Below are 25,887 nucleotides of genomic sequence, written 5' to 3'. Positions count from 1 at the left end.
CTGATACCAGGAGTAAATCCCTTTCAGTCAATAAAACCTAGCTTCAACTACAGTTTGGATCATTGTACCTTCACAGTTAGTGTGAAATGCCTCTCAGCACAGAAATGAAGGTAAGATAAAGGATAGAATATAAATGTTTCTTCATCCTTCGACACCACTCTGACACTAACTTTCCTATATCTGCTTTGATTATTCTGGACTTATTGAGTAATAAATAAAATAGAAAAAGAGGCTCATATAACACAGAATAGCTTATATCCAGATATAGGGAAAATGATACAAATTTACATTGACACTTGGATAATAAGCATTTCTCTTTTACTAACAACCTTGGGCAAGTGATTTAAGTCATCTGGGCATTAATTCTCTCATAAGTAATAATAAAATGGCTCAACCAAATGGTCTACATGGTGTCTTCAATTCTTAAATTCTATGGTTTTCAAAATAACTAAAGGAAAATTTACTCCCAAACCTTCCCTAGCATCACTACATCACAAAGTGCTTACAGATTGAGAAGTAACAAGTTAGAAGTTTGGACAAAATAATGGGGAAGTAGGGAACTGAAACCATTCCCTAAAGGTCACTTAGAATTTTGCTAGGAGTCTGTATTAAATATATGTGGATAAACAAAGTTCTACTAATTTAATGTGCAAGGGAGTCAATTATTTTCAAGTATAGTTATGCAATTATCCAAAGTTATTAAAAGGCTTAAAGAAAGAATGACCTTCACCCAGATAACATAAGATATATATGTTCAAGAGAACTTAAGAATTATTCTTAGACGGGATGCAAGGCTGACAGAACAACTTCACATAAAAGTGTTTCAGTCTTCAAAGATGCAAGGCTGCAAGGCTGACAGAACAACTTCACATAAAAGTGTTTCAGTCTTCAAAGATCTTTAGTAATTGAAAGAGTCTCTGTGGAATTTTGGAAAACATGTAGTCATTGAAGACGTGTGTTGGGCAAGACCATCTAAGGCTTACCACTTAGCAACCAACTTCTACAGAATTGTGCATGATACAGAATCAAGAAATGCTGATGAAAAGCAGTGTTACTGTTGGATTTTTAGCCCTGCTACACTGGAGACCTCTCTTTACTATCAGGTAAAGGTAGTATCTAGCTAAGTATCTAGCTGCTACTTTAACATACACCTGAGACACCAAAAATGCTACTCTTTAGGAATAAGGATTATGCCAAGAGTAAGACCTACTTTAGACTCACACCAACAGAGCTTAAAGCCAACCTCTGACAAGATCCTCTAGGGAGACAATTTGGAGAATGAGTCCCATAGAGTTACAGAACTTTAGGAAACACCAAAGCCTTTCACAGATCTTCCCTTAAAGAGATAAAGTCAAGCTCAAAATGATTAGCCAATAATGGAACTGCCTGCTAAAATGAGAATCAACAATCTTCACAGGTCTCTTCAATGTACTATTCACAATGTTCACCTTTCAAGGAAAAATACCAAAACATACAAAGAAAGAGGAAAATATGATCCACAGCCAAAAAATCAACAAACTATAAGAAATAAGAAACATAAGACATAAGAAATACAGAAATAACATAAGAAATGGAGAACATCTTCCCTCACCACATGCTGTAATACCATGTGAAAGTTAAACACTTTCATTTTTGCTAATCAGATGGGTGGAAAATAACACCCCATTATAATTTTAACTAACTTTCCTATAAGTTTAGTATCTTGTCATATGTTTAAGAATGGTATTTTTTTCCTTTTCTCTGAAGCTTTACATTCTTTGCCCATGTTCCACTGACCAACTAAAATATTAAACTTTTCCATATTGATCTGTAGATGCTTTTCATATTTAAATAAGTTAATTCATCATGATAAAATATACAGTATTTTTAGGACTCCTCATCTAACTAGTGACTTTATATACATTATTTTTTTAGGTTAAACTTTTGAGTTTTTATATATACATTCCTCAATCTTTACTTTTAAAAGCTTTTGATTAGGTTTATTCCTAGGTATCTTATGCTTTTGGGTGCAATTGTAAATGGGATTGACTCCTTAATTTCTCTTTCTTCAGTCTCATTGTTAGTGTATAGGAATGCCATTGATTTCTGGGCATTGATTTTGTATCCTGCCACGCTACCAAATTGCTGTATGAGTTCTAGCAATCTTGGGGTGGAGGCTTTTGGGTTTTCTATGTAGAGTATCATGTCATCGGCGAAGAGGGAGAGTTTGACTTCTTCTTTGCCAATTTGAATGCCTTTTATTTCTTTTTGTTGTCTGATTGCTGAGGCTAGGACTTCCAATACTATGTTGAATAGCAGTGGTGAGAGTGGACATCCCTGTCTGGTTCCTGATCTTAGGGGAAAGGCTCCCAGTGCTTCCCCATTGAGAATGATATTTGCTGTGGGCTTTTCGTAGATGGCTTTTAAGATATCGAGGAAAGTTCCCTCTATCCCTACACTCTGAAGAGTTTTAATCAGGAATGGATGCTGTATTTTGTCAAATGCTTTCTCTGCATCTAATGAGAGGATCATATGGTTCTTGGTTTTTCTCTTGCTGATATGATGAATCACATTGATTGTTTTACGAGTGTTGAACCAGCCTTGCATCCCGGGGATAAATCCTACTTGGTCATGGTGAATAATTTTCTTAATGTGTTGTTGGATCCTATTGGCTAGTATCTTGTTGAGAATTTTTGCATCCATGTTCATCAGGGATATTGGTCTGTAATTCTCCTTTTTGGTGGGGTCTTTGTCTGGTTTTGGAATTAAGGTGATGCTGGCCTCATAGAATGAGTTTGGAAGTACTCCATCTCTTTCTATCTTTCCAAACAGCTTTAGTAGAATAGGTATGATTTCTTCTTTAAACGTTTGATAGAATTCCCCTGGGAAGCCATCTGGCCCTGGACTCTTGTGTCTTGGGAGGTTTTTGATGACTGCTTCAATTTCCTCCCTGGTTATTGGCCTGTTCAGGTTTTCTATTTCTTCCTGCTCCAGTTTTGGTAGTTTGTGGCTTTCCAGGAATGCGTCCATTTCTTCTAGATTGCCTAATTTATTGGCGTAGAGCTGTTCATAATATGTTTTTAAAATCGTTTGTATTTCCTTGGTGTTGGTAGTGATCTCTCCTTTCTCATTCATGATTTTATTAATTTGAGTCTTCTCTCTCTTCTTTTTAATAAGGTTGGCTAATGGTTTATCTATCTTATTAATTCTTTCAAAGAACCAACTCCTGGTTCTATTGATCTGTTCCACAGTTCTTCTGGTCTCAATTTCGTTGAGTTCTGCTCGAATAAACCTAACCAAAGAGGTAAAGGATCTATACCCTAAAAACTATAGAACACTTCTGAAAGAAATTGAGGAAGACACAAAGAGATGGAAAAATATTCCATGCTCATGGATTGGCAGAATTAATATTGTGAAAATGTCAATGCTACCCAGGGCAATTTACACGTTCAATGCAATCCCTATCAAAATACCATGGACTTTTTTCAGAGACTTAGAACAAATTATTTTAAGATTTGTGTGGAATCAGAAAAGACCCCGAATAGCCAGGGGAATTTTAAAAAAGAAAACCATAGCTGGGGGCATCACAATGCCAGATTTCAGGTTGTACTACAAAGCTGTGGTCATCAAGACAGTGTGGTACTGGCACAAAAACAGACACATAGACCAATGGAACAGAATAGAGAATCCAGAAATGAACCCTGAACTTTATGGTCAACTAATATTCGACAAAGGAGGAAAGACTATCCACTGGAAGAAAGACAGTCTCTTCAATAAATGGTGCTGGGAAAATTGGTCATCCACATGCAGAAGAATGAAACTAGACCACTCTCTTGCACCATACACAAAGATAAACTCAAAATGGATGAAAGATTTAAATGTGAGACAAGACTCCATCAAAATCCTAGAGGAGAACACAGGCAACACCCTTTTTGAACTTGGCCACAGTAACTTCTTGCAAGATACATCCACGAAGGCAAAAGAAACAAAAGCAAAAATGAACTATTGGGACTTCATCAAGATAAGAAGCTTTTGCACAGCAAAGGATACAGTCAACAAAACTCAAAGACAACCTACAGAATGGGAGAAGATATTTGCAAATAACATATCAGATAAAGGGCTAGTTTCCAAAATCTATAAAGAACTTATTAAACTCAACACCAAAGAAACAAACAATCCAATCATGAAATGGGCAAAAGACATGAAGAGAAATCTCACAGAGGAAGACATAGACATGGCCAACATGCACATGAGAAAATGCTCTGCATCACTTGCCATCAGGGAAATACAAATCAAAACCACAATGAGATACCACCTCACACCAGTGAGAATGGGGAAAATTAACAAGGCAGGAAACAACAAATGTTGGAGAGGATGTGGAGAAAAGGGAACCCTCTTACACTGTTGGTGGGAATGTGAACTGGTGCAGCCACTCTGGAAAACTGTGTGGAGGTTCCTCAAAGAATTAAAAATAGACCTGCCCTACGACCCAGCAATTGCACTGTTAGGGATTTACCCCGAAGATTCAGATGCAATGAAACGCCGGGGCACCTGCACCCCGATGTTTCTAGCAGCCATGTCCACAATAGCCAAACTGTGGAAGGAGCCTCGGTGCCCATCGAAAGATGAATGGATAAAGAAGATGTGGTTTATGTACACAATGGAATATTACTCAGCCATTAGAAACAACAAATACCCACCATTTGCTTCAACGTGGATGGAACTGGAGGGTATTATGCTGAGTGAAGTAAGTCAATCGGAGAAGGACAAACAGTGTATGTTCTCACTTATTTGGGGAATATGAATAATAGTGAAGGGGAATATAAGGGAAGGGAGAAGAAATGTGTGGGAGATATCAGAAAGGGACACAGAACATAAAGACTTCTAACTCTGGGAAATGAACTAGGGGTGGTGGAAGGGGAGGAGGGCGGGGGGTGGGGGTGAATGGGTGACGGGCACGGAGGGGGACACTTGACGGGATGAGCACTGGGTGTTATTCTGTATGTTGGTAAATTGAACACCAATAAAAATTAATTTATAAAAAAAAAAAAAAAAAAAATAAATAAAAGCTTTTGAATTTTGTATCACATTTAAATCAGCTTTTCTGACTCAAGGCCACCAAAAAGAATCTCTATTTTTTTCTCCTAGTATTTTTAGCCTCTTTGTACTTTTAAATTCTTGTTCCACCTAGAATTTATTCATTCTGATATATGAAATACAGATCCATCTTTATTTTGTCAAATGACCACACAGTTGCCCCAATACTATATTAAGGTAAATAATTTTTTCTGCACTAGTAATAATTTAAGTTCACCTTAAGACAGAATTAGTCACTGACTTGGAAAACTGTTACAAAAGAGAGATTACATTAACATATAACATGTTAACATATGTACCTCATACTCTGATTCCAGTGACACTTTATTCATTTTCAGTTTTTTTTCTAATTCTGGATCAATCTGTAGAAAAGAAAGAAGAGCCATAAGTTGTTTAAGTCTGTTAGATCCAATTTTGAATTTAAAAAGTCATATAAGGGATGGTTGGGATTGTATGGCAGATCACAAACATGATAAAATCTCCACCATCAGATGAATCATATAGTGATAACTAGCATACTGCTACCACTACTACTACAGCTATCAGCAGCTAATTTTTACTGAGCACTTTTTACGTGCCAGGCATTTTGACATATATTATCTTTTAGTACTCACAAAAATATACAAGATAATTATTATGATAATGATCACAAGTAAAGATAATGGGACATAGAGTTTTAATTACTTGTTGAAGAGGAAGAAATTGGCCTTGAGCCTTGGCCTTGTGCCCCCACAGTCCATGCTGTTAACCATCACCCTAAATGATGTTATTACATATAAGTAATATAAAAAGTGCAATAAATATAACGTTGCTCTTGAAAACAAAAAAGGATACCTTCAATACACCTGAAATAAAGAAGTATCTAAGAAAAAATTGGACAGGATTCCATTGTGGTAAATAGGAGCTGATGCCATGTTACCTGTATGTGGCAAAGTGTTTGGGAAAGAAGAATGTGATTGCTAAAATCAATAAACAACAAAACCCAAATTAAAATAAATGCAATAGCAGAATCGTGACTGAACACAGCTTAAGACCAAATTAATACACTACAAATACAACCTGAGGATTCCATAAGAATGATGCACAAGAGTTGGGATGAATGAAAGAAAAAGTATATTATGAAAGCCATACTCAAAAATTCCAACACACATCTATGAGGGGTTTCAGAATTAGATAACAAAGAGAATGGAAGAAGGGATATAATTAAATAATTGACCAGTAATTAATTCACATTTAGAAAAACATGAGTCCCCAGATTGAAACAACACAATAAAAAATAACTGCAACAAAATAAAAACAACCCATTCTTAAGTAACAGTAAAACTTTAGAATACTAAGGATAAAAAAAGAAAATCTCAAAATCAAAAAAGAGTGTAAAGACTGTATACTTACAAAGGAGTATGGATTAGAAAAAAGACTGCTCATTAGCAACTTTGTACACTAAAAGATGATAGAATTATATCTTCAGTATTGCTATTGAGGGAGGATTACTTTCAAACTCAGTTTTATTTTTGCTATTTTATCTTTTTTCTTTTTTCTTGACTTCTGTTTGATTTTTTTTCTCAGTTTTGAGTGGTAGAAATATATACAAACATCAATAATTATAGTAAATATTGAACTCATCTATTAACTATGAGAGATTTTCTGAACTCTGAAAAATAATCCAGCTATACACTACTTATAAGAAATGCACTTAGAAAAGAATGAAAGCACAGGCTGACAGTAGAGGGTTATAAAAATTATAGCAAAAAACAAAACAAAACTGTGGGGACAGTGATCAATAAATACCAGTATTTACAATGAACAAAACAGAGTTCAAGGCAAACAGTATCAAAAAGGAACATTTTATATTGATAAATGGAACTTTTCAAAAATATCTAAGAATTATAAAATATATTTTAAAAAAGAATTATAAAATATAGGGGTGCCTAGGTGGCTCAGTCAGTTAAGCATCTGCCTTTGGCTCAGGTCATGATCCCAGGGTCCTGGGATTGAGTCCCACATCAGGCACCCTACGCATATTTTATAATTCTCCCTCTCCCTCTGCTCCCCCTCACCCTGTGCTATCTCTCACTCTCTCTTGCTCTCTCAAATATATAAATAAAACCTTTAAAAAGAAAGAATTATAAGATATGTGACTACACTACTTTAAAATATATGCAGTGAAATGGATAAAAATGTAAGAAATAAACACAAACATTCTAGAAGAGCTTAACATAACTTTTGCAGAATCTAATAGATCAAGCAGATTATAATGTGATTACTGAAGATATGAATAAAATAATAGGATTTTTCTAATAGGCATATAAAGAATTTTGAGCCCAGAAAATTTAGATTGCCATTTCCCCTCAAATACACACAAGATATTTATAAGAATAGAACTTGTTCTAGAGGGACGCCTGGCTGGCTCAGTGGTTGAGCATCTGCCTTTGGCTCAGGGCCTGATCTCAGGATCCAGGATGGAGTCCCACATTGGGCTCCCTGCGGGGAGCCTGTTTCTCCAACTGCCTATGTCTGTGCCTCTCTCTCAATGTCTCTCATGAATAAATTAATTAATTAATTTAAAAAAAAGGGAAGAGTCACCTTGTTGAACCATCTTTTTCATTCTAATAGTTTTAATCTTCTTGGGCGGACAAATTTCTTGGCAGGCAACATTTCATCTGCACATAATCACATTTTCAATTCTTTCTTTCTAAACTTCATACCACTTATTTCTTTTTGCTGTTTGACTATCCATGCTATGAGGCTATTACCTCTAAAATAGTACTAAAAAAGTAGCTATAATTATGGATATTCTTTTCTTATTCTTAGCTTTAATTTTAATTAAATTTAAATGAGAATACTTCTAATGTTTCTTTATTAAGAATATTTACAAAAAAAAAAAAAGAATATTTACGATGATTACAGTTAATAGAATTAAAGTGGCTAGATTGACACACAAAAATCAATCAACGTGCATGGATCTACATACAAAATCATTAGGGTTTCTTTACTCAAGTGAAAACCAATTAGGAAATGTCAGAAAAAAGAATCCATAACCAGAATAGTCTTATCTATTTAAAAAAATTAAATCCATAGCTAAATGCATTTTTAAAAAGAAATACTGAAGCACAGCAGGTGTCACTGGTAAATTCTATAAAATATTTAAGGAAGTAACATCAATTTTACACAATCTGTTCCAGAAAATAAAAAAGGAGGCAACCCAACTCGTGTTATGAAGCCAGCTTTGTTACCCTGACACCAAAACCTGACTGTTGGGGAGGAATTTTTCCTTCTTCCCTTCTAGGTTCATTGGCTGGCCTAATAATTAACTGACATAAAATAGAGGAATAGGAGAAAAACTAATTTAATTATGTATGTATGGAGGCCCACAAAGACATGACACTCACAGGTAGCCAGGCAATTGAGTCAGGCAATTATATACCATTCTGAGCTAAGAAAAATGAGATATGGAACTGGGACTTAAAAGGGTAAGAAGACAATTCACAGGAAGATGAAAAGAGCATATGTTTGGTAAACAAATGTCTACCATGCCACGCAGGTTAAGTCTTTCTGATATAAGTTATATCTGGTAATAGGTCTCTTCCTAGTATAGGCCCTCCATCTAAGTTGTTTTAGGCAGTTAAAGGAGAGATAAAAAGCTTTCCCACAGTAAACTGGGTTTTAACTTCAGCTGAAAACAATTCACATGCCCAAATGGCTCATTTTGGGACAGCATATCCTTCCTCCCCTCAAGACCACATAGTAGGAGGAAAAAACAAAAAACTAAAACCCACAAAAATCTCTGGAGGAATCTCTAGTGGAAGAATAAAAATAGCTTTCAAACTAACAGAACAACAGTAAATTAATAAAATATTATTAATCTAAAAGAGAACTAAAAAACGGCAAAAAGAAATAATTGTAACAAATAGTACACCAAAAGAAGGCATATTTAAACCCAAATATATAAAAAATTACATTTAATGTAAATGGATTTAATGATCCATTAAAAAATAAGACTATTAAAAACATATTCTGTTTATAAAAGATCTATTTAAAACTTAAGTTTATAGAACGGTTAAGATTAAATAGAAAGCTAATGAAGTCAGGCTTTAAGGGAAAAAAAAAAAAGCATTATTAGCAAGCCAAGTATTAAGAAAAAGACAAGAGAGGGACGTCTGGGTGGCTCAGCAGTTGAGCATCTGCCTTCAGCTCAGGGCATGATCCTGGAGTTCTGGGATCGAGTCCCACGTCAGGCTCCCTGCATGGAGCATGCTTCTCCCTCTGCCTCTGTCTCTGCCTCTCTCTATGTATCTCTCATGAATAAATAAATGAAATCTTTAAAAAAAATAAAGAGAAGAAAAGAAAAGAAAAAGACAAGAGGCCCAAATAGAGTCAGTTATGCTAAGTTCATGTCACCAAACTGAAACTTAATATCTAATATAAGTTCTATCCTCCCTCAGGAATGTAATCTTAACCAGTCAGTCTGGAATTTCCTGGTCAGCAGTAGTAAGGTAAATAAACTACCTGATTGTCCCTCCTGTCCCCCAAAGAAAGATGAAATAATGTACTCTTTCTTTGTCTCTGCTCTATTCATCCTACAGTCTTCTATTTTATACAGCTCTTCAGATCTCCTTTCCATTTGCCTGATTCATGAATCACTGAATAAAAGCAATTTGATCTTTAAATTTATTTGAATTTTGTTTTTTAACAGAAGTTTTCTCACAATAAAAACTCAAATCCTCATCAAGATGTAATAACTCTGAAATTAAATGTGCCTAATATCATGAAATGTAGTGAGATGTTAGCACAATTTTCTCAGTAGCAGATAGAAAAACAAGATTTTAAAAGTCAACACTACTGAAAATTTGAGAAAACACTACAAACCTGACCAAATGGATGTACTTATTAATTTCCTGACCAAATGGATGTATTTATTAATTTTTAAAATATGCCCAACAATGCCAGATATACATTCTTATCAAGCACACATTGTTTATATATAAACTGATCATATGCTGGGTCACAAAGCAAGTCTCAACAAATCTCAAAGAATGAACTCATTGAAAATATTCTTTGATTACAATGCATTGAAGTTAGAAATCAATAAAAAAGTAATTTAACTAGAAAATCCCCTATACATATAAACTAAGGAAAAACACTTCTAAATAGCTTATGGACAATTGAAAAAAAATGATTGTGAACATATTACATATTAAACTTGCATGGCATAGCTAAGCCCATATTTAAAAGGAAATTCATCAGCTTACAAGCATATATTACAAAAAAAGATGGAAAGGTAATGAGCTGAGAACTACCTCATAAAGTCAGAAAAAAAGAAAAAAAACTCAAAGGAAAAAGTAAATTAAGAACAGAACTAATTAAAGGTCAAACAAATGCATGACAAAAGAACCAGCTAAACCAAAAGCTGTTGATAAATCTCAAGTAAAATTGACTTAGAAGAGAAGTAAGAGTTAGAATGAAAAGATCAACAACATAAATTTTATGGGTAATAGATACTGGGATAATATGTATACTTTTAGGCCAATAAACCTGCAAATTTAGACAAAATGGACAAATGCATAGAAAAATACAACTTTCTAACATGTAACAGAGAAAAAATAAACTATTTAAACAGTATTATTTAAAAAAATTAAAATAGGGACACCTGAGTGGCTCAGCAGTTAAGCATCTGCCTTTGGCTCAGGGCGTGATCCTGGAGTCCCAGGATCTTATCCCACATCGGGCTCTTTGCATGGAGCCTGCTTCTCCCTCTGCCTATGTCTCTGTCTCTGCCTCTCTCTCTCTCTCTCTCTCTCTCTTTCTGTGTGTGTCTCATGAATAAATAAATAAGATCTTTTAAAAAATAAATAAATAAAAATTAAAAAATAAACAGTATTATAACATATAAAGAGCTGAATCTGTACTTTAAAATCTCACATAAAAAAATAGAATAAAATCTCACATAAAGAAAAACCCAGGTTCAGATGGCTTTACCAATGGATTCTACTAAAGAAATAATGCCAGTGTACAAAAAAACTTCTAGTTATGTGGTGAGCATAAACTTGAAGTCAAAACTTGAAAAAGACAGTAAGAGGACAGGCCAACTTCACTAATGCAGAATTCCCGAAGAACACACTACAAAAAGAATTCAGCAACATACCAAAAGACAGTATACCATGATCAAGGTGAGCTCATTGCCCAAGAAGGCACAGTTAATTTGAAAACCACAATGGAATTTGTAAATAAACTAATACAACAGAACAGACAACAAAATAGGCACAGAAGAGCAGGAAGGAAAAAATGTTGTCTCTAAATGGTACTTGGACAACTTGTTATCCACATTAGGGAAGAAATCCTATAAGCAGAGTTAGGCGTCCCCAGAAAAAGAAAGACCCAGACATAGCTTTTTTGATACAAAAGAAGTCATTTTAGGTCCCCAGCTATTCCCTACCACCATTCTCCCCACACACCCCCACCCCAAACTGTGCCTTACCAACTCTACTTGCCCAAACACACTTCTTGCAGAACTATCTAGGGGGATGTGAGAATTACAAAGAAATGAAAAAACAAAACAAAACAAAAAACAAAAAAAACCCACGGTAGTTAAGAATTTTAAGAGAACAATGGGAATGCAAAAAGTGTCTCTAATAGGCTAGTAGACAGTCTAACATATCAGAGACAAAAAAAAAAAAAATCAATGGTAAAAACTTCCAGTGCTGTTTCAAAAGTAAAGATTGACCTAGCATATTCTTGAGTTGTCTTTACAGGATTGAAACTAGCAGAAAATTTAAAGCTTGTTTTTCTTTTTTTTTTTTTTAAGATTTTATTTATTTATTCATGAGAGTCACAGAGAGAGAGGCAGAGACATAGGCAGAGGAAGAAGCATGATCGCTGCGGGGAGCCCGATGTGGGACTCATCCAGCCTCCTGGGATCATACCCAGGGCCAAAGGCAGAAGCCCAACCACTGAGCCACCCAGGAGTCCCTAAAGCTTGTTTTTCAAAGAACTCTCTGTCATCAGCTACTGTTTCTTTTCAGACCCCACTAACAAATACACTGGCTGTCCCTTCAGAAGCTTGACTCTGGGTCAGGTGATATGGTCTGATGTAGCTTCGGAACACAGGTGAGGTTGGCTGGGGTGAGGTCCGGAGCCGACCACCAAGAAAGAATTCTTGAGCCGTCTTTGGTGCAAAATGGTAGTTTTATTAAAGCATGGGGACAGGACCCATGGGCTGGAAGAGTTACTGCCCTGGAGGTTGTGAGGGCTGGTTGATTACATACTTGGGAATTGGGGGAGGTAAGGAAAAGGGAGGTTTCAAAAGGATTTTCATATGTTAAAGAAGACTCACAGGATACTGGTGGCCTTGCCATTGTCAAGTTAAGGTTTTTTTTCCTTCTAGCAGGGCATTAAAATTAAGATAGTTGGGAGCTTCCTGGAGGAACATTACACTCTGCCCACTTCAAGTATCTGTCAGTGGGCTGCAGGTTATAAGGACATTTAATGGTATCTACATTTCCTTCTGGAAGCTAGGTTATTGATAAAAAAAAAAAAAAAAGCTTTGTTCTTTTAAATTACTAAGATATCTGTAACCTGAGGGAGACTCATGTCTTGCAGGATTATGATCTCTGTAAGTTAACTATTTGTTTTTCCTTTCCTTAACTTTAGGGTAGCCAGGCGTGCCTGAGGAATGTCACACATATCCCACCTGGGGAGAAGGTAGGGGGTTACAGAGTGTCAGCTTCTGCATTGTCCTCAGCTAGCCTTCTGTTTCCTCATCAGTTTCAGCCCAGGAACAAGCAAGGCCCTGCATACCTTACATGAGATAACCAGTCCAAGACCCCATCCAGTTCATATTGGCTCACAGATCATGTCCATAGCTCCTTCCCCTTGTCCAACAGTTACTCTGCTTCATCGTAATGTTAAAGTCTCTGCCCCAGGAGGAGCAAAGGCTTCATAATATAGGATGAAGGTATAGGCATGTTTTCTTTTCTTTTTTTTTTTTTATTTTTTTAATTTAATTTTTATTTATTTTTGATAGTCGCATAGAGAGAGAGAGAGAGAGAGAGAGAGAGAGAGAGAGAGAGACATAGGCAGAGGGAGAAGCAGGCTCCATGCACCGGGAGCCCGACGTGGGATTCGATCCTGGGTCTCCAGGATCGCGCCCTGGGCCAAAGGCAGGCGCCAAACCGCTGCGCCACCCAGGGATCCCTAGGCATGTTTTCTTTTTTTAAATATATTTTTTTTAATTTTTATTTATTTATGATAGGCACACAGTGAGAGAGAGAGAGAGGCGGAGACACAGGCAGAGGGAGAAGCAGGCTCCATGCACCGGGAGCCCGACGTGGGATCCGATCCCGGGTCTCCAGGATCGCGCCCTGGGCCAAAGGCAGGCGCCAAACCGCTGCGCCACCCAGGGATCCCGGCATGTTTTCTAAGTATATCTACACAACCTTATTCCTGCCTTTATGTGTGATGACAAAGCTCCTCTTTCTGAATATTCATCCTAATCTTAAATAAAAAGAACTCTCTCACCCATGTTTGGGTAGTCACGGATTTGGAAGTTATTCCTGTGATCTCCTTATCTGCTGCAAATAAAGTTTCCTGTGTGTGACAACTCTACCTGCTGTAATTACCTGTAGATCACCTACTGTAATCTAACTGTAACTCACCAAGGAGCAAATGGACTCACATAGTGTAGTTACAATCAGCTCAGTTATAGTTCCTCCAATGCATGTGGGTTTTTTCCAAACCACCGAGCAATTAACTCAATTCTGACACCACCTACCTGGAGATAGAGTCAGATCCCATAGGTTAAGGGCTCAGTCATCCAAGACAGCCCTCCACTCCACTTCACACACAAATTGCAAATCCAGGATGTCACCTGTACTTCTGACTGGCTATAGACTGGAGGTTCCAACAACCCCTCCCAGAGTTTGATCCATTTGTTAGAGCAGCTCACAAAATTGAAACTTTTTATGTATAAAATGCCAGATGGAAGAGGTATTCTCTAGGACAGCCACTCTCCCGCACCTCTACCAGTTCCCCAGTTAGAAATCTGTCCAAACCCTACCTTTTTGGGTTTTTATGCAGGCATCATTACACAGGGATAATTGACTGAGTCCTTGCCATTGGCAACTGATTCAACCTCTAGCCTTACTCCCCTCTATGGAAGTCAAGGGGTGGGACTGAAAACTCAATCCTGTCTTACAAGGCTGGCTCTCCTAGCAACCAGCCTCCATCTTTAAGTTACCCAGGGGCATTTCATAAGTTTACTAAGAGAACAAGAGACACCTTGATTGCTCTCAGCACTTGGGAAATTCCAGGGATTTTAGCTCAGTGCCAGAAACTAGGGCAAAGACTAACTACATATTTCTTTATTAAGCAGAACATCACAATTCCTCAAATCGTATACAAAAAAAGAAAAAAAAATCAATCCCATTTGGGTTTTATATCTGCAGATCTGAGTACAAAAGGCAAAATAAAATTAGCATTTTGTATGAATTAGCATTCATACAAAAATCTTTATATTTTAGAGTAAAAAATTATATTTGAAGATTATATTTGGAAAAATACACTTGGAGTTAAGAAACTTCTTAAAAGGACAAAAAAAGTAACTATAAAGTACAAAAGGAAAAAAATAGATTACACTAAAATTTGTTCATCAAAAGATACCATTAAGATGACTAAAAATTTTATAATCTGGCATATATAAAGAAATCTTACAAAACAAAATGAAAAAGGCCAACAAGCCACAGGAACAATGAGCAACTAAGAGCTGAAATATCACAATAGAGGATAAACAAAAAAGGAAACCTAAGTGGCCAATAGAAATAGAAGTGATCAACCTTAATACTGACTCCTGAAAAAAAAAAAAGAAAGAAAGAAAAAAAGGGACTCCTGGGTGGCTTAGCAGTTGAGCCTTTGCCTCAGAGTGCTATCTGGGGTCCTGGGATGAGTCCCACATCAGGCTCCCCACAGGGAGCCTACTTCTCCCTCTGCCTTTGTCTCTGCCTCTCTGTGTCTCTCATGAATAAATATAGCCTAAAAAAAACAAAAACAAAAAAACAACTCACTCCTGGAGAGTAGTAAGGGGATTAGCCCCCAGTCTATCTGCCTACCAGAAAAAAGGATAAACCCTTTCAGGAGGAAAACAATATCACCTGGAATCTCTACAACTGTTTACAAACAATATCTAATATTTAATTTAAAAATTACAAGGTATGTTCAAAGACAGAACATATACTCACAAAACCAACAAGAGAAAAAAATTAGACAATAGAAGCAGATCTATAATTAATGTATTTTGGGGATAGGATTTTAAAGTAACTCATATATATTCAAGATACTAAAGGAAAAAGTAAAAACATGACTTCATTGAAGATTTCTCCAGAGTATTAGAATATATAGTGAAGAATTAAATGTACTTTGGGGCATCTGCATGGCTCAGTTGGTTGAGTGTCTGCCTTTAGCTCAGGTCATGATCCCAGGGTCCTGGGATGGAACCCTGCAGGGGGCTCCCTGCTCAGCTGGGAGTCTGCTTCTCTCTCTCCCTCTGCCTCTCCCTCACCATCCTGCTCCTGCTCATGTTCTCTCTCTCTTAAATAAATAAAATCAATTTTAAAAAAGAGCTAAATGTGCTTTTCAAAACAAAAAAAAATACTATAACTAAAATCACTAAATCAACGAATGACTTTAATAAGAGATTGGACACAGCAAAAGACAGGGTTAGTGACTAGAAGATAGAACAGAGAATATAAAAATTAAAACTAAAAAAAGAATGGGGAAAAACAAAACATAAAAAAAAAGCTGTTAAAAATGTTGGATACATCTGGATTAGAGTCTCATAAAGGAAGTAGAGAAAAAACTGGGCAAAAGCAACATCTGACAAAATATCAACAATTTTTTATGTTTTCTGTGGTTTCATTAAATTCTTCAAAGAAATCAGACAATTTGGAATCCCATTTCAAATTGGAATACCTAAGAGCTAAGATAAACACTTTGTTGCCATGATTCAAACCATCACTTGATATTCTACAGAAAGCAAGATCCTTGGTAAAATTTAATAGAATCAGCTCTATAGTGCAGGGGGTCAGCACATCAGGTACCACATGTTCCCCCTTTGTTACTCACAGGATTTGTGTAGTTCTAACCTCTGAATCAGAAAAATATAACTGTTTTCAGTTTCAAACACCAATGGAGGGAAAAGGATGATAACACACGTTCTTGTGAGTGTGGTGTGCACAAGGTGACTTGGCAGCTGCTATTTGGGACTGAGCCTATCTCATTCTGGACCTATGTAATTCAGTCTTCAAATGTGTTTCACATCCATATCTTCATCATGTCCAATCTCAAGTTCTTTTTTGCATGTTTTGCAGTATGCTCTGTTTTGGTTATTTAACTCCCTAATCCAGTTGTGTGTGTCTTTCCATCTGTCATTAAAATAACAGCCATTGGGACACTGGGTGACTTAGTTGGTTGAATGTCTGACTCTTGATTTTAGCTCAAGTCATGATCTCAAGGTCGTGGGATCAGGCTCTGTGCTCAGCAGGGAGTCTACTTGAGATTCTCTCTCTCCCTCTCTCCACTCCACACTCTTTCCCTTTCTTTCTTAAATAAATAAATCTTTAAAAAAAAAGAGTTAAAACAATAAAATAACACAATCATTTAGCTTTCTCTTTTAGTGATGTTTGGATCATGCTGGCATTGGTATTATAATTGTTCTCATGATCTAAATCTTAGAAAACATGGTCACACATTTACAATCTTAAAACTTAAACTAGTACTCTTTTAAAGTAAAAAAAAAAGACTGTTCATGCTAAGGATTATAATGTACTTAAATGTACACTAAGGTCATACTACTTGGAATGATGTAACATGATGATCTATTATCGTGGGTCTGTGGTTGTTTGCATTAGAAGTCAAGAGGAAAAAAGAACTATCACCACTAAGGATGATGGATAAACTATGCCACATCTATTTCACACTTATTTTTTTAGCCTACCTCTTGGGTTCTGTACTTGCCTTTCCACTTTCCTAACCCATGACTGAGAAGCAGGAATTTCTGCTTTCTGGAATGCCAGACTTTCAATCCTAAAATCAGGAACAGTTACAAGCAAATTCAGGTCAGTCAGTCTGAATCAATATCTTTTCCCCCCTCCTCAAAACATCTCAATTGAATTTACCCTCCCTTAATCTTCCTCATCTGCATTTGTACTCTCAACCTCAGACTTGACCCCACCTTGATCTCCACAATCTTGCCCTCTTGACTCCTGCTTGCTCTCAACCTCTCAACCCTTATAACCCCTACCAACTTCAATTAATCTTATCCTGTCAATCCCTCTCATATTTAGTCCACCTCATCCTCTCTACCTTGTTTGAACTCAATCTCACCCACTGACTCTAGACTTCACCTGAGTCTGACTTCTGAACATCAACCAACTTGGACCTCTCAATCTCCGCAGGTCTTGTGTCTGATCCTTCTCACCTGAACTCTGTCCACTCAGCCTCCTTCTGTAGACCTTGACCAACCGCATCCTCTCAACCTTGTTCTCTTCAACCAACCTTCTCCTCTCAATTGCAATGAACCTCATTCTTTTAACTTTATCTTTCAACTTTATTCTCTTTAGTGTAACCTCATCTTCTAGACCTCTCCTCTTAACCCAATCTCATTCATTCTCTCCTTAACCTAGTGATTGACACTGCCATTTATGTAGTCCTCAAACCCAAAATCTCAAGCCATGCAAGATCTATTCATAGTTTTATATTATATGTACCATATTAGTCATCAGATACTATCAATTAGCTGCTAAAAATTGCTCTGGAACTCATTTGTTTCAATCTTCATTACAAATGTTTCATTTTAAGTTCCATTACTGCCCATGTATACTACCGCTGAAGTGCCCTAACAGATCTCATGTCTCCCTTCCCACTTTGTTCAATCCCCATCCATCTTGTCCTCCATGGCCAGAGAGGGATTTTTAAAATGAACCTCTGACCATATGCCCAATGCTTTGCTTGTGTTACAGAAAATTAATAATTTCCACCATTTAGCTAGCACTCATTCTTTTTTATTTTTTTAAAGATTTTATTTATTTATTCATGAGAGACACACAGAGAGAGAGAGGCAGAGACATAGGCAGAGGGAGAAGCAGGCCCCATGCAGGGAGGACGATGCAGGACTTGATCCTGGGATTCCAGGACTCAACCGCTGAGCCACCCAGGCGTCCCACTAGCACTCATTCTTAAGGTCATAATTCAAAGGCTGATGCTTCTAGCAAACCTTCTTTGTCTAGATCTAAACTATATTCCTCTTTTTGAAGTTCTAGTAATGTTTTATGCAAAATTCTAATACAGCATTTTACTAGGCAATCATATAACTTGTTTGAGTACATTTTTATACTGGATGTCTTCCAGCCTCAATTATGCCATAAGCTTTGTAAGAACTAATTTCTTACAAATGAATCTTTATCTGTAAGATCTGACACATGATAAGCACATGACAAATATGAAATTGTTTTTCTTTTTTTTTTTTAATTTTATTTATTTGAGAGAGAGTGAAAGAGAGACAGAGAACACGAGCAGGAGGAAAGGCAGAGGCAGAGTAAGAAGCAGACTCCCTGCTGAGCAGGGAGCCCAACATGGGGCTCGATCCCAGGACTCTGGGATCATGACCTGAGCTGAAGATGAACACCTAACCAATTGAGCCACCCAAGTGCCCCTGCAATTTCAAATATATACATGTTATCCCATTTCCAAAAGTCAGATTATTATAACTTTCATCTTAAAGGGAAAGGGAAATTTTTTTCTTTTTTTTTTTAAGTTTGTATTTACTTATTCATGAGAGACACAGAGAGAGATGCAGAGACACAGGCAGAGGGAGAAGCAGGCTCCCCACAGAGAGAGTGCTGAAGGACTCAATTCTAGGACCCTGGGATTACGACCTGAGCCAAAGATAGGTGCTCAACCACCTGAGCCACCAAGGTGCCTCAGAAATAATTCCTTAATAAGATAGGTGGAATGCTAACAAACTTTCTAATACAATTGATAATTGCTCTATTCTTGCAGAGAAATTGTATATTCTTTTTAAATTTAATATTTACTCTAATACTTATGGTCTTTAAAACTAGTTGGAGCTGATGTTTCTCTTATTTTTTTCTGTTCTTTTTTTTATATAAATTTATTTTTTACTGGTGTTCAATTGATGTTTCTCTTAAACCATGAATTAACTGAGAAAACTGAAAAGGTCTTTAATTCTCTTTACTTTCCTACCAAAAATAATTAATTAATAGAATATACATTATATAACATATTTCATTAGCAGACTTCAGTAATACTGGTAGAAAATTTTACTTATATGTAAATAATATATATATGTATATGCATATAGGAAATTATATATATGTTTTTAAGATTTTATTTACTTGAGAGAAAGCACGAGCAATGGGAGGGTCAGAAGCAGTCCCTGCAACTGCAGGGCTCAATCCCAGGACCCTAGGATCATGATCTGAGCTGAAGGCAGACCTTAAGCAACTGAGCCATCCAAGGCACTCCACATAAATACATATATATATATTTATATATTTATTTTATTTATTTAATTTATATATATTGTATTTATATATATATTTATAACATGAGAAATAACTCAAATATCAGATGTAGTCACAAACAAAAATGATATACTTCTTTTTTTAAAAAATTTTATTTATTTGAGAGAGAGAGAATACAAGCAGGGAGAGGACAAGAGGGAGGACCACAGGGAGAGGGAGAAGCAGACTCCCTGCTCAGCAAGGAGTCCTGAGATGCAGGGCTCATCCCAGGAACCTGAGATCATGACCTGAGCCAAAGACAGACATTTAACCAACTGAGCCCCCAGATGCCCCCAAAACTACGTATTTCTGAATGAATTCACCAGAGTTAATTAACCAGAGTTCTTATGTAACACTTGGCCTAAATTTGTTAGTAACTACATAATCATAGAGGGTGAAAATCCTAGCACTACTTCTATTTTTTTTTTTTTTGCACTACCTCTAAATAGCCATATAACCATAGGTAAATTACTTAAGCTCTCTGAGCCTCAGTTGCCTCACCAGTAAAATAAATTTCACATACACACATATATATATGTATATATAATTTTACATATAATATATAAATATGTTATATACCTATATATATAAAAGGTAACTACCATTATTTATAATGAGAAATAATTTTTCTTTCCTTCAGTATTAGTATGTCATTATACTTTATATATCAACATAATTTATAAAATTACTGGTATTAATATGAAATAGCTAATTTATAATTGGAGTAATAAAATGGGAGTGAAATTGTCCAACATTCTTCAGTCCCTTTTAAATCCTAAAAATAACTATGCTGAATATATTTTATTGGAGAATGCAGTATTGCAAATTTTCTAATGAATAAGATTACTGAATTCTGTGCATTTCATGATTCATTTCCATATGATGATTAATGTTGTCTTAAAGAATAAGAGCCAAAAAAAAAAAGAATAAGAGCCCAAAGATCATATGTCCACCTTGAAAAATTAGACAGAACTCAGACAGCTTAGTACACTGAGTATACACATCTAAGCCAGAACATATGTATAAACAGACACATATCAAACTCCAATTACAGTCCTTACTTTAATTTTCACAGCATCATAGCGGATTTGTGAAAACTCGCGAAGACCGAAAGAACCTCCAACAATCAGCAACTGAAAGAAAGGAAACAATCAAACAAAATAGAAGGTCAGAATTCAGTCTATCTACAGATTACTTATCTAAATGCCAACAATGGCAGCTCACACGAAATCCAATAGGTTACTTTCCTGGTGAGTTAGCATTCATCTGCTCAGAGTAGATGCAGTATATATACACTGTCACTAGGAAACATTTTATCCTATTACCAAATATCAAAGTCAGTACCCTAGCCTTGCTTGTTTGTTTTTAAAGATTTCATTTATTTGAGAGAGAGAGAGTGGGGAAGGAGCAGAAGGAGAGGGAGAGAGACAAGCAGTCTCTGCACTGAGCGCAGAGCCTGACACAGGGCTTGATCCAAGTACCCGGAGATCATGACCTGAGCCAAAACCAAAAGTTGCATGTTTAACCAACTGAGCTACACAGGTGTCCCCAGTACCCCATACTTACATTCCACTTTATGGTTTAAATAACATCATCACAAGCATTAAGCTAAGAAAAAAATCCATTTAACAGATGAGGAAATAAAAGCATAGCCAACTAAAAGACTTGCCTATAATTACACTCAGTAAAGCTAGAAATTCCATTTTAGCCTCATTTCTTCAAGACCAGAATTCTTTTGGGGCGCCTGTGTGGCTCAGTGGTTGCGTGTCTGCCTTCGGCTCAGGGCATGATCCTGGGATCCTGGAATTGAGCCCACATCAGGCTCCGAGCAGGGAGCTTGCTTCTGCCTCTGCCTATGTCTCTGCCTCTCTGTGACTCTTATGAATTAAAAAAAAAAAAAAAAAAAAAGACTAGAATTCTTCCAATTTCATGATTTTGCAAAATCAGCCAACTACACAGTAGTTGGCTTCTCCATTTTCTTACCAACTAATAAAAGGATCTAATAAAAGGATCTAATAAAATACACCACACTTCTCAATATGTGGCAAACCTTAAAAGATCCCTCCAACTGCCAATGCTGCTTTATCATCTCCTCCAATAACCTAAAGGGCTTTCACCCATAAACTTAAAGCTGCAAAAGTCTAGGAATTTGGATAAAAATAAAGTTTATTCCCTACCTTCCTTTTTATAAAAATATACTAATATTACCAATTAAAGAAATATGAAGATATAAAACATTGTAAAATATAAAATTTCACAATTTTGAAGTTGAAGTACTAACAAAACCTTGAGGATATAAATTTTAAAACCCAGCAAGTCAGACCACATAAAAATTTTAAATGTCTATCCTGACAAATAAATGAAATAGGGACGCCTGGGTGGCTCAGCGGTTAAGCGTCTGCCTTCAGCCCAGGGCATGATCCCCGAGTCCTGGGATCAAGTCCTGTGTCAACCTCCCTGCATGGAGCCTGCTTCTCTCTCTGCCTCTCTCTCTGTGTGTCTCATGAATAAATACATAAAATCTTAAAAAATAATAATAAAACCCTCTTGACTTTTACCCCAAAACTTTCTGGCTCAATCTTTCACATCCCAGTAAATGTCAACTGCTCTCATCCAATGACTCAAGCCAACTTCCTTGTGATCTTCAAAAGCTCCTCTCCTTCGTATCTCATGTCTAAACCATCCCTGAGTTCTCTCACCTCCACTTTCAAAATAATTCTTGAATTTGACAATTTCTGACTATACCTTCTTCTAATATTCTAGTCCAGGCTACCTCTTTCTGGAACTCTTTCTGGGACTACTGCAATCACAGTACCCACATGGTACATAATGAAGAAGTTGTCTGACCTTTGTCTTGGGTTCCTGGGAGGAAAGTACTAACTTGGAATTTCTTGAGGGACAGGAATATCTTTGTCATTGATGGTGAGTCCCAAGGACCATGCCTGAGTTTATGCTAATGAGGTGACTCAGAGTAGGCCCCTCGACAGTTGCAGGATACAGGTGGGCCATGCTGGAATGACCAACCATATGACTAGAAGGGTGGGGCTTTAAGTCATATGATACTAACTTGACCTCCCCACCTCCAAGGAAAAGGGGCTAGACACCGAGTTCCTTCATATAGCTAATGATTCAATTAACCATACCTGGGTGATTAAACCCCGATAAAAAAACTCCTGGACACTGAAGCTTGGTTGAGCTTCCTGGCTGAACACATCAATGTGCAGGGAGGGTGGCAGGCCCTGATTTCACAGGAAGAAAACATGGAAACTCTGCATTTGGGACCCTCCCAGACCTTGCCCTATGGGTCTCTTCTTTTGGCTGTTCCTAATTTTTAACCTTTATAATAAAAATTATAATTGAAGTATAGTGCTTTCCTGAGTTCTGTGAGCCATTCTAGTGAATTATTGAACTTGAGGGAGTTAATAGGAACCCAAGAATTTGTAACCAGTTGATCAGAAGTATAGGTAGCCTAAGAATCCCAGAGCTTTCAGCTAGTGTCTGAAATAAGGGGAGTTTCATGAAGGATTATTCCTTTAATCTGTGAACTCTGTGCTAATTCTGATTGGTGTCAGAATTGTATTGCATCACCTACCACTCATTACTACAGTATCTACACTCCTAACTAAATATCTTCATTTGTGCAATACATCCCATGTCGTCTTATGTACTGAAAGACCCTGATTCATCAATTTTCCATTTTCTATATCATGAAAATCTTGCTTATTATTATATGATTCACCATAAAAATGTTATTTCTCCACTTATTTTTTTTAATTTTTATTTATTTATGATAGTCACAGAGAGAGAGAGAGAGAGAGAGAGAGAGGCAGAGACACAGGTAGAGGGAGAAGCAGGCTCCATGCACCAGGAGCCCGATGTGGGACTCGATCCCGGGTCTCCAGGATCACGCCCTGGGCCAAAGGCAGGCGCTAAACCCCTGCGCCACCCAGGGATCCCTATTTCTCCACTTATTAACAAACTTCTCTAGACCTCACTTTCTCATATTACTATCTTCTTTCCTTGTTCCTATCTGCTGTAAAATTTCTCAAAGTTGTTGATGCTCACTGTCCCTTCCACCCTCTCTTAGACCCATTCCAACCACCAATGACATCCAGGTTACCAAATCAATGGTTGACTCTCTGTTCTCATCTTATTTCATGAGTAAAATTTCACAGTTGATCATTTTCCCCCTTTTCTCTTAAACCTGGTTTTTCTTTTACCTGAGAATACTTCTTAGTGTCCTTTATTGGTTTTTCCTGTATACCCAATCCTCTAATGTTAGAGTACCCCAGGGCACAATGGTTAGTCTTCTCTATCTACATTAATTTCTTTTGTGATCTCAATCAATCTTAGAACTTTAAAAATATTCACATGTTGATCATTAACATTCCACCTTTAGAAGGAATCAAGAAGGGGTACCTGGGTGGCTCAGTTGGTTAAGCATCTGCCTTCAGCTTAGGTCATGATCCTGGAGTCCTGGGATGGAGCCGGTACTGGACTCCCTGCTCAGCAGGGAGCCTGCTTCTTCCTCTCCCTCACCCTCTCCCCCTGCTTGTGCTCTCTCTCTCTCAAATAAACAGACTCCCTGCTTGGCAGAGAGCCCCATTCAGGCTTGATCTCAGGACACTGAGATCATGACTTGAGGTGAAACCAAGAGTTGTACACTTAACCAACTGAGCCACCCAAGCACCACATGATCTGACAAAGATTTTAAAGGAATCATTAGGGGCACCTGGGTGGCTCAGTGGTTGAGTGTCTGCCTTCAGCTCAGGTCACGATCCCAGTGTCCTGAGATCAAGTCCTGCATCGGGCTCCCCGTGGAGAGCCTGCTTCTCCCTCTGTCTATGTCTCTGCCTCACTCTCTGTCTCTCATGAATAAATAAATAAAATCTTTTAAAAAAATTTTTAATAATGCAATCATTATAAAAATGTTTCAGAAAGCAGTAACAGATGTTCTTAAAACAAATGAAAAATTAGAAAATCTCACCAAAGATGTAGAAAAAAGAAACAAAAGGTGACACCAGTGAAATGGCACAGTAAGAATCTCCAAAAATCTTCTCCATCAAAGCAATGAAAAGATTGGCAAAAGTTCTCAAATCAACTTCTTCAAAAATTTGAAAATTAAGCAAAGGCTTATAGTAATGTTTTAAACATTTCCTAAAGAAGACTGAATCTCAGTAAGAACAGAAAGTTTGGTGGCATTTTTATTCCTACCTGTTCACCCCAGCTCCATGGTACCATGAAAAGAAACAGCATGCAATAGTGGTACAAAGCAGTAACCTCTGAAGGGGCCAAATGGGGTTGGGGGCTCTTTAAAATTTTATTCTCTGAGAACTGTCACTGCTTGACCAATCTGGTGGTTCAACAGAAACCTTAGTCACAAGGCTGTCTTCAGTTTTCCTGACTTAGAGCTCAACTAACACAACACTCCCAGGAAGAATGTTGAAAAAATTCAGAGGCAATTGTTTAACATCATGACTGACTGCAGTGGTAGGCAACAGAGCAAATAACAGTCTAACCAAAAAAAGCTTAAAAGGAAAATAGGAGAGATAAGGTGTCCACAGAGGACTCTGAAAAGTTCAAACATATTCCTGAGAATCTATAAAGAAATACTCATAAATAGAACTGTGCCCATGTCGAGTGGCGTATATAAGCTCAGGAAAGATAATGAGAAAGTCCTAAACACTTATATATGGCTAACCTTGAGGCTCTGAGCAAGCAAGAAGTAAAAGCTCAAGGCAGAGTTGCATCCTGCCTGGCTGAGTGTTGAAGACACACCAAAACAAGGCCCTTGACAAAGATTTACTAGTCCCAGGTGTTAAGGAAGCCTCCATCCAATTAAAAAAAGAAAAATAGCCCTTGGGAGTGCCTGGGTGGCTCAGTGGTTTAGTGCCTGCCTCTGGCCCAGGGCGTGATCCTGGAGTCCTGGGATCGAGTCCCACATGGGGCTCCCTGCATGGAGCCTGCTTCTCCCTCTGCCTGTGTCTCTGCCTCTCTCTCTGTCTCTCATGAATAAAAGAAAAAAAAAAAACAATTTAAAAATGAGCAAAAGATCTGAATAAAAATTTCTCTAAAAAAGAAATACAAATGACCAATAACCATGTATGAAAGGATGTCATAAGAGAAATGCAAATCAAAACCACAATGAAATGCCTTCACATCCACTGAGAAGGACATAATTTTAAAAAGATGGACAATAACAAGTGTTGGCAAGGAGGTGGAGGATTCACTGCTGGTGGGA

At 37.1% G+C, this 25,887-nt stretch overlaps 1 protein-coding gene across 1 annotated transcript in view; it reads right to left on the bottom strand.

The window, feature by feature from the left end:
* The window catches only part of LOC129496059 (cytochrome c oxidase assembly protein COX16 homolog, mitochondrial), a 29,837-nt gene that overhangs the window by 963 nt on the left and 2,987 nt on the right, over window positions 1–25,887 (bottom strand). The window contains exons 2-3 of the mRNA XM_055304005.1: window positions 20,708–20,779; window positions 5,376–5,438 (exon numbers count right to left, since the gene is read on the bottom strand). Of these exons, the coding sequence (XP_055159980.1) occupies window positions 5,376–5,438; window positions 20,708–20,779 (135 nt within the window). The remainder of the gene's footprint in view (window positions 1–5,375; window positions 5,439–20,707; window positions 20,780–25,887) is intronic.

This window comes from Nyctereutes procyonoides, unplaced genomic scaffold, assembly GCF_905146905.1.
Source record: "Nyctereutes procyonoides isolate TBG_1078 unplaced genomic scaffold, NYPRO_anot_genome, whole genome shotgun sequence".
Taxonomy (NCBI): Eukaryota; Metazoa; Chordata; class Mammalia; order Carnivora; family Canidae; genus Nyctereutes; species Nyctereutes procyonoides.
This window is presented reverse-complemented; position numbering and strand designations above follow the sequence as displayed.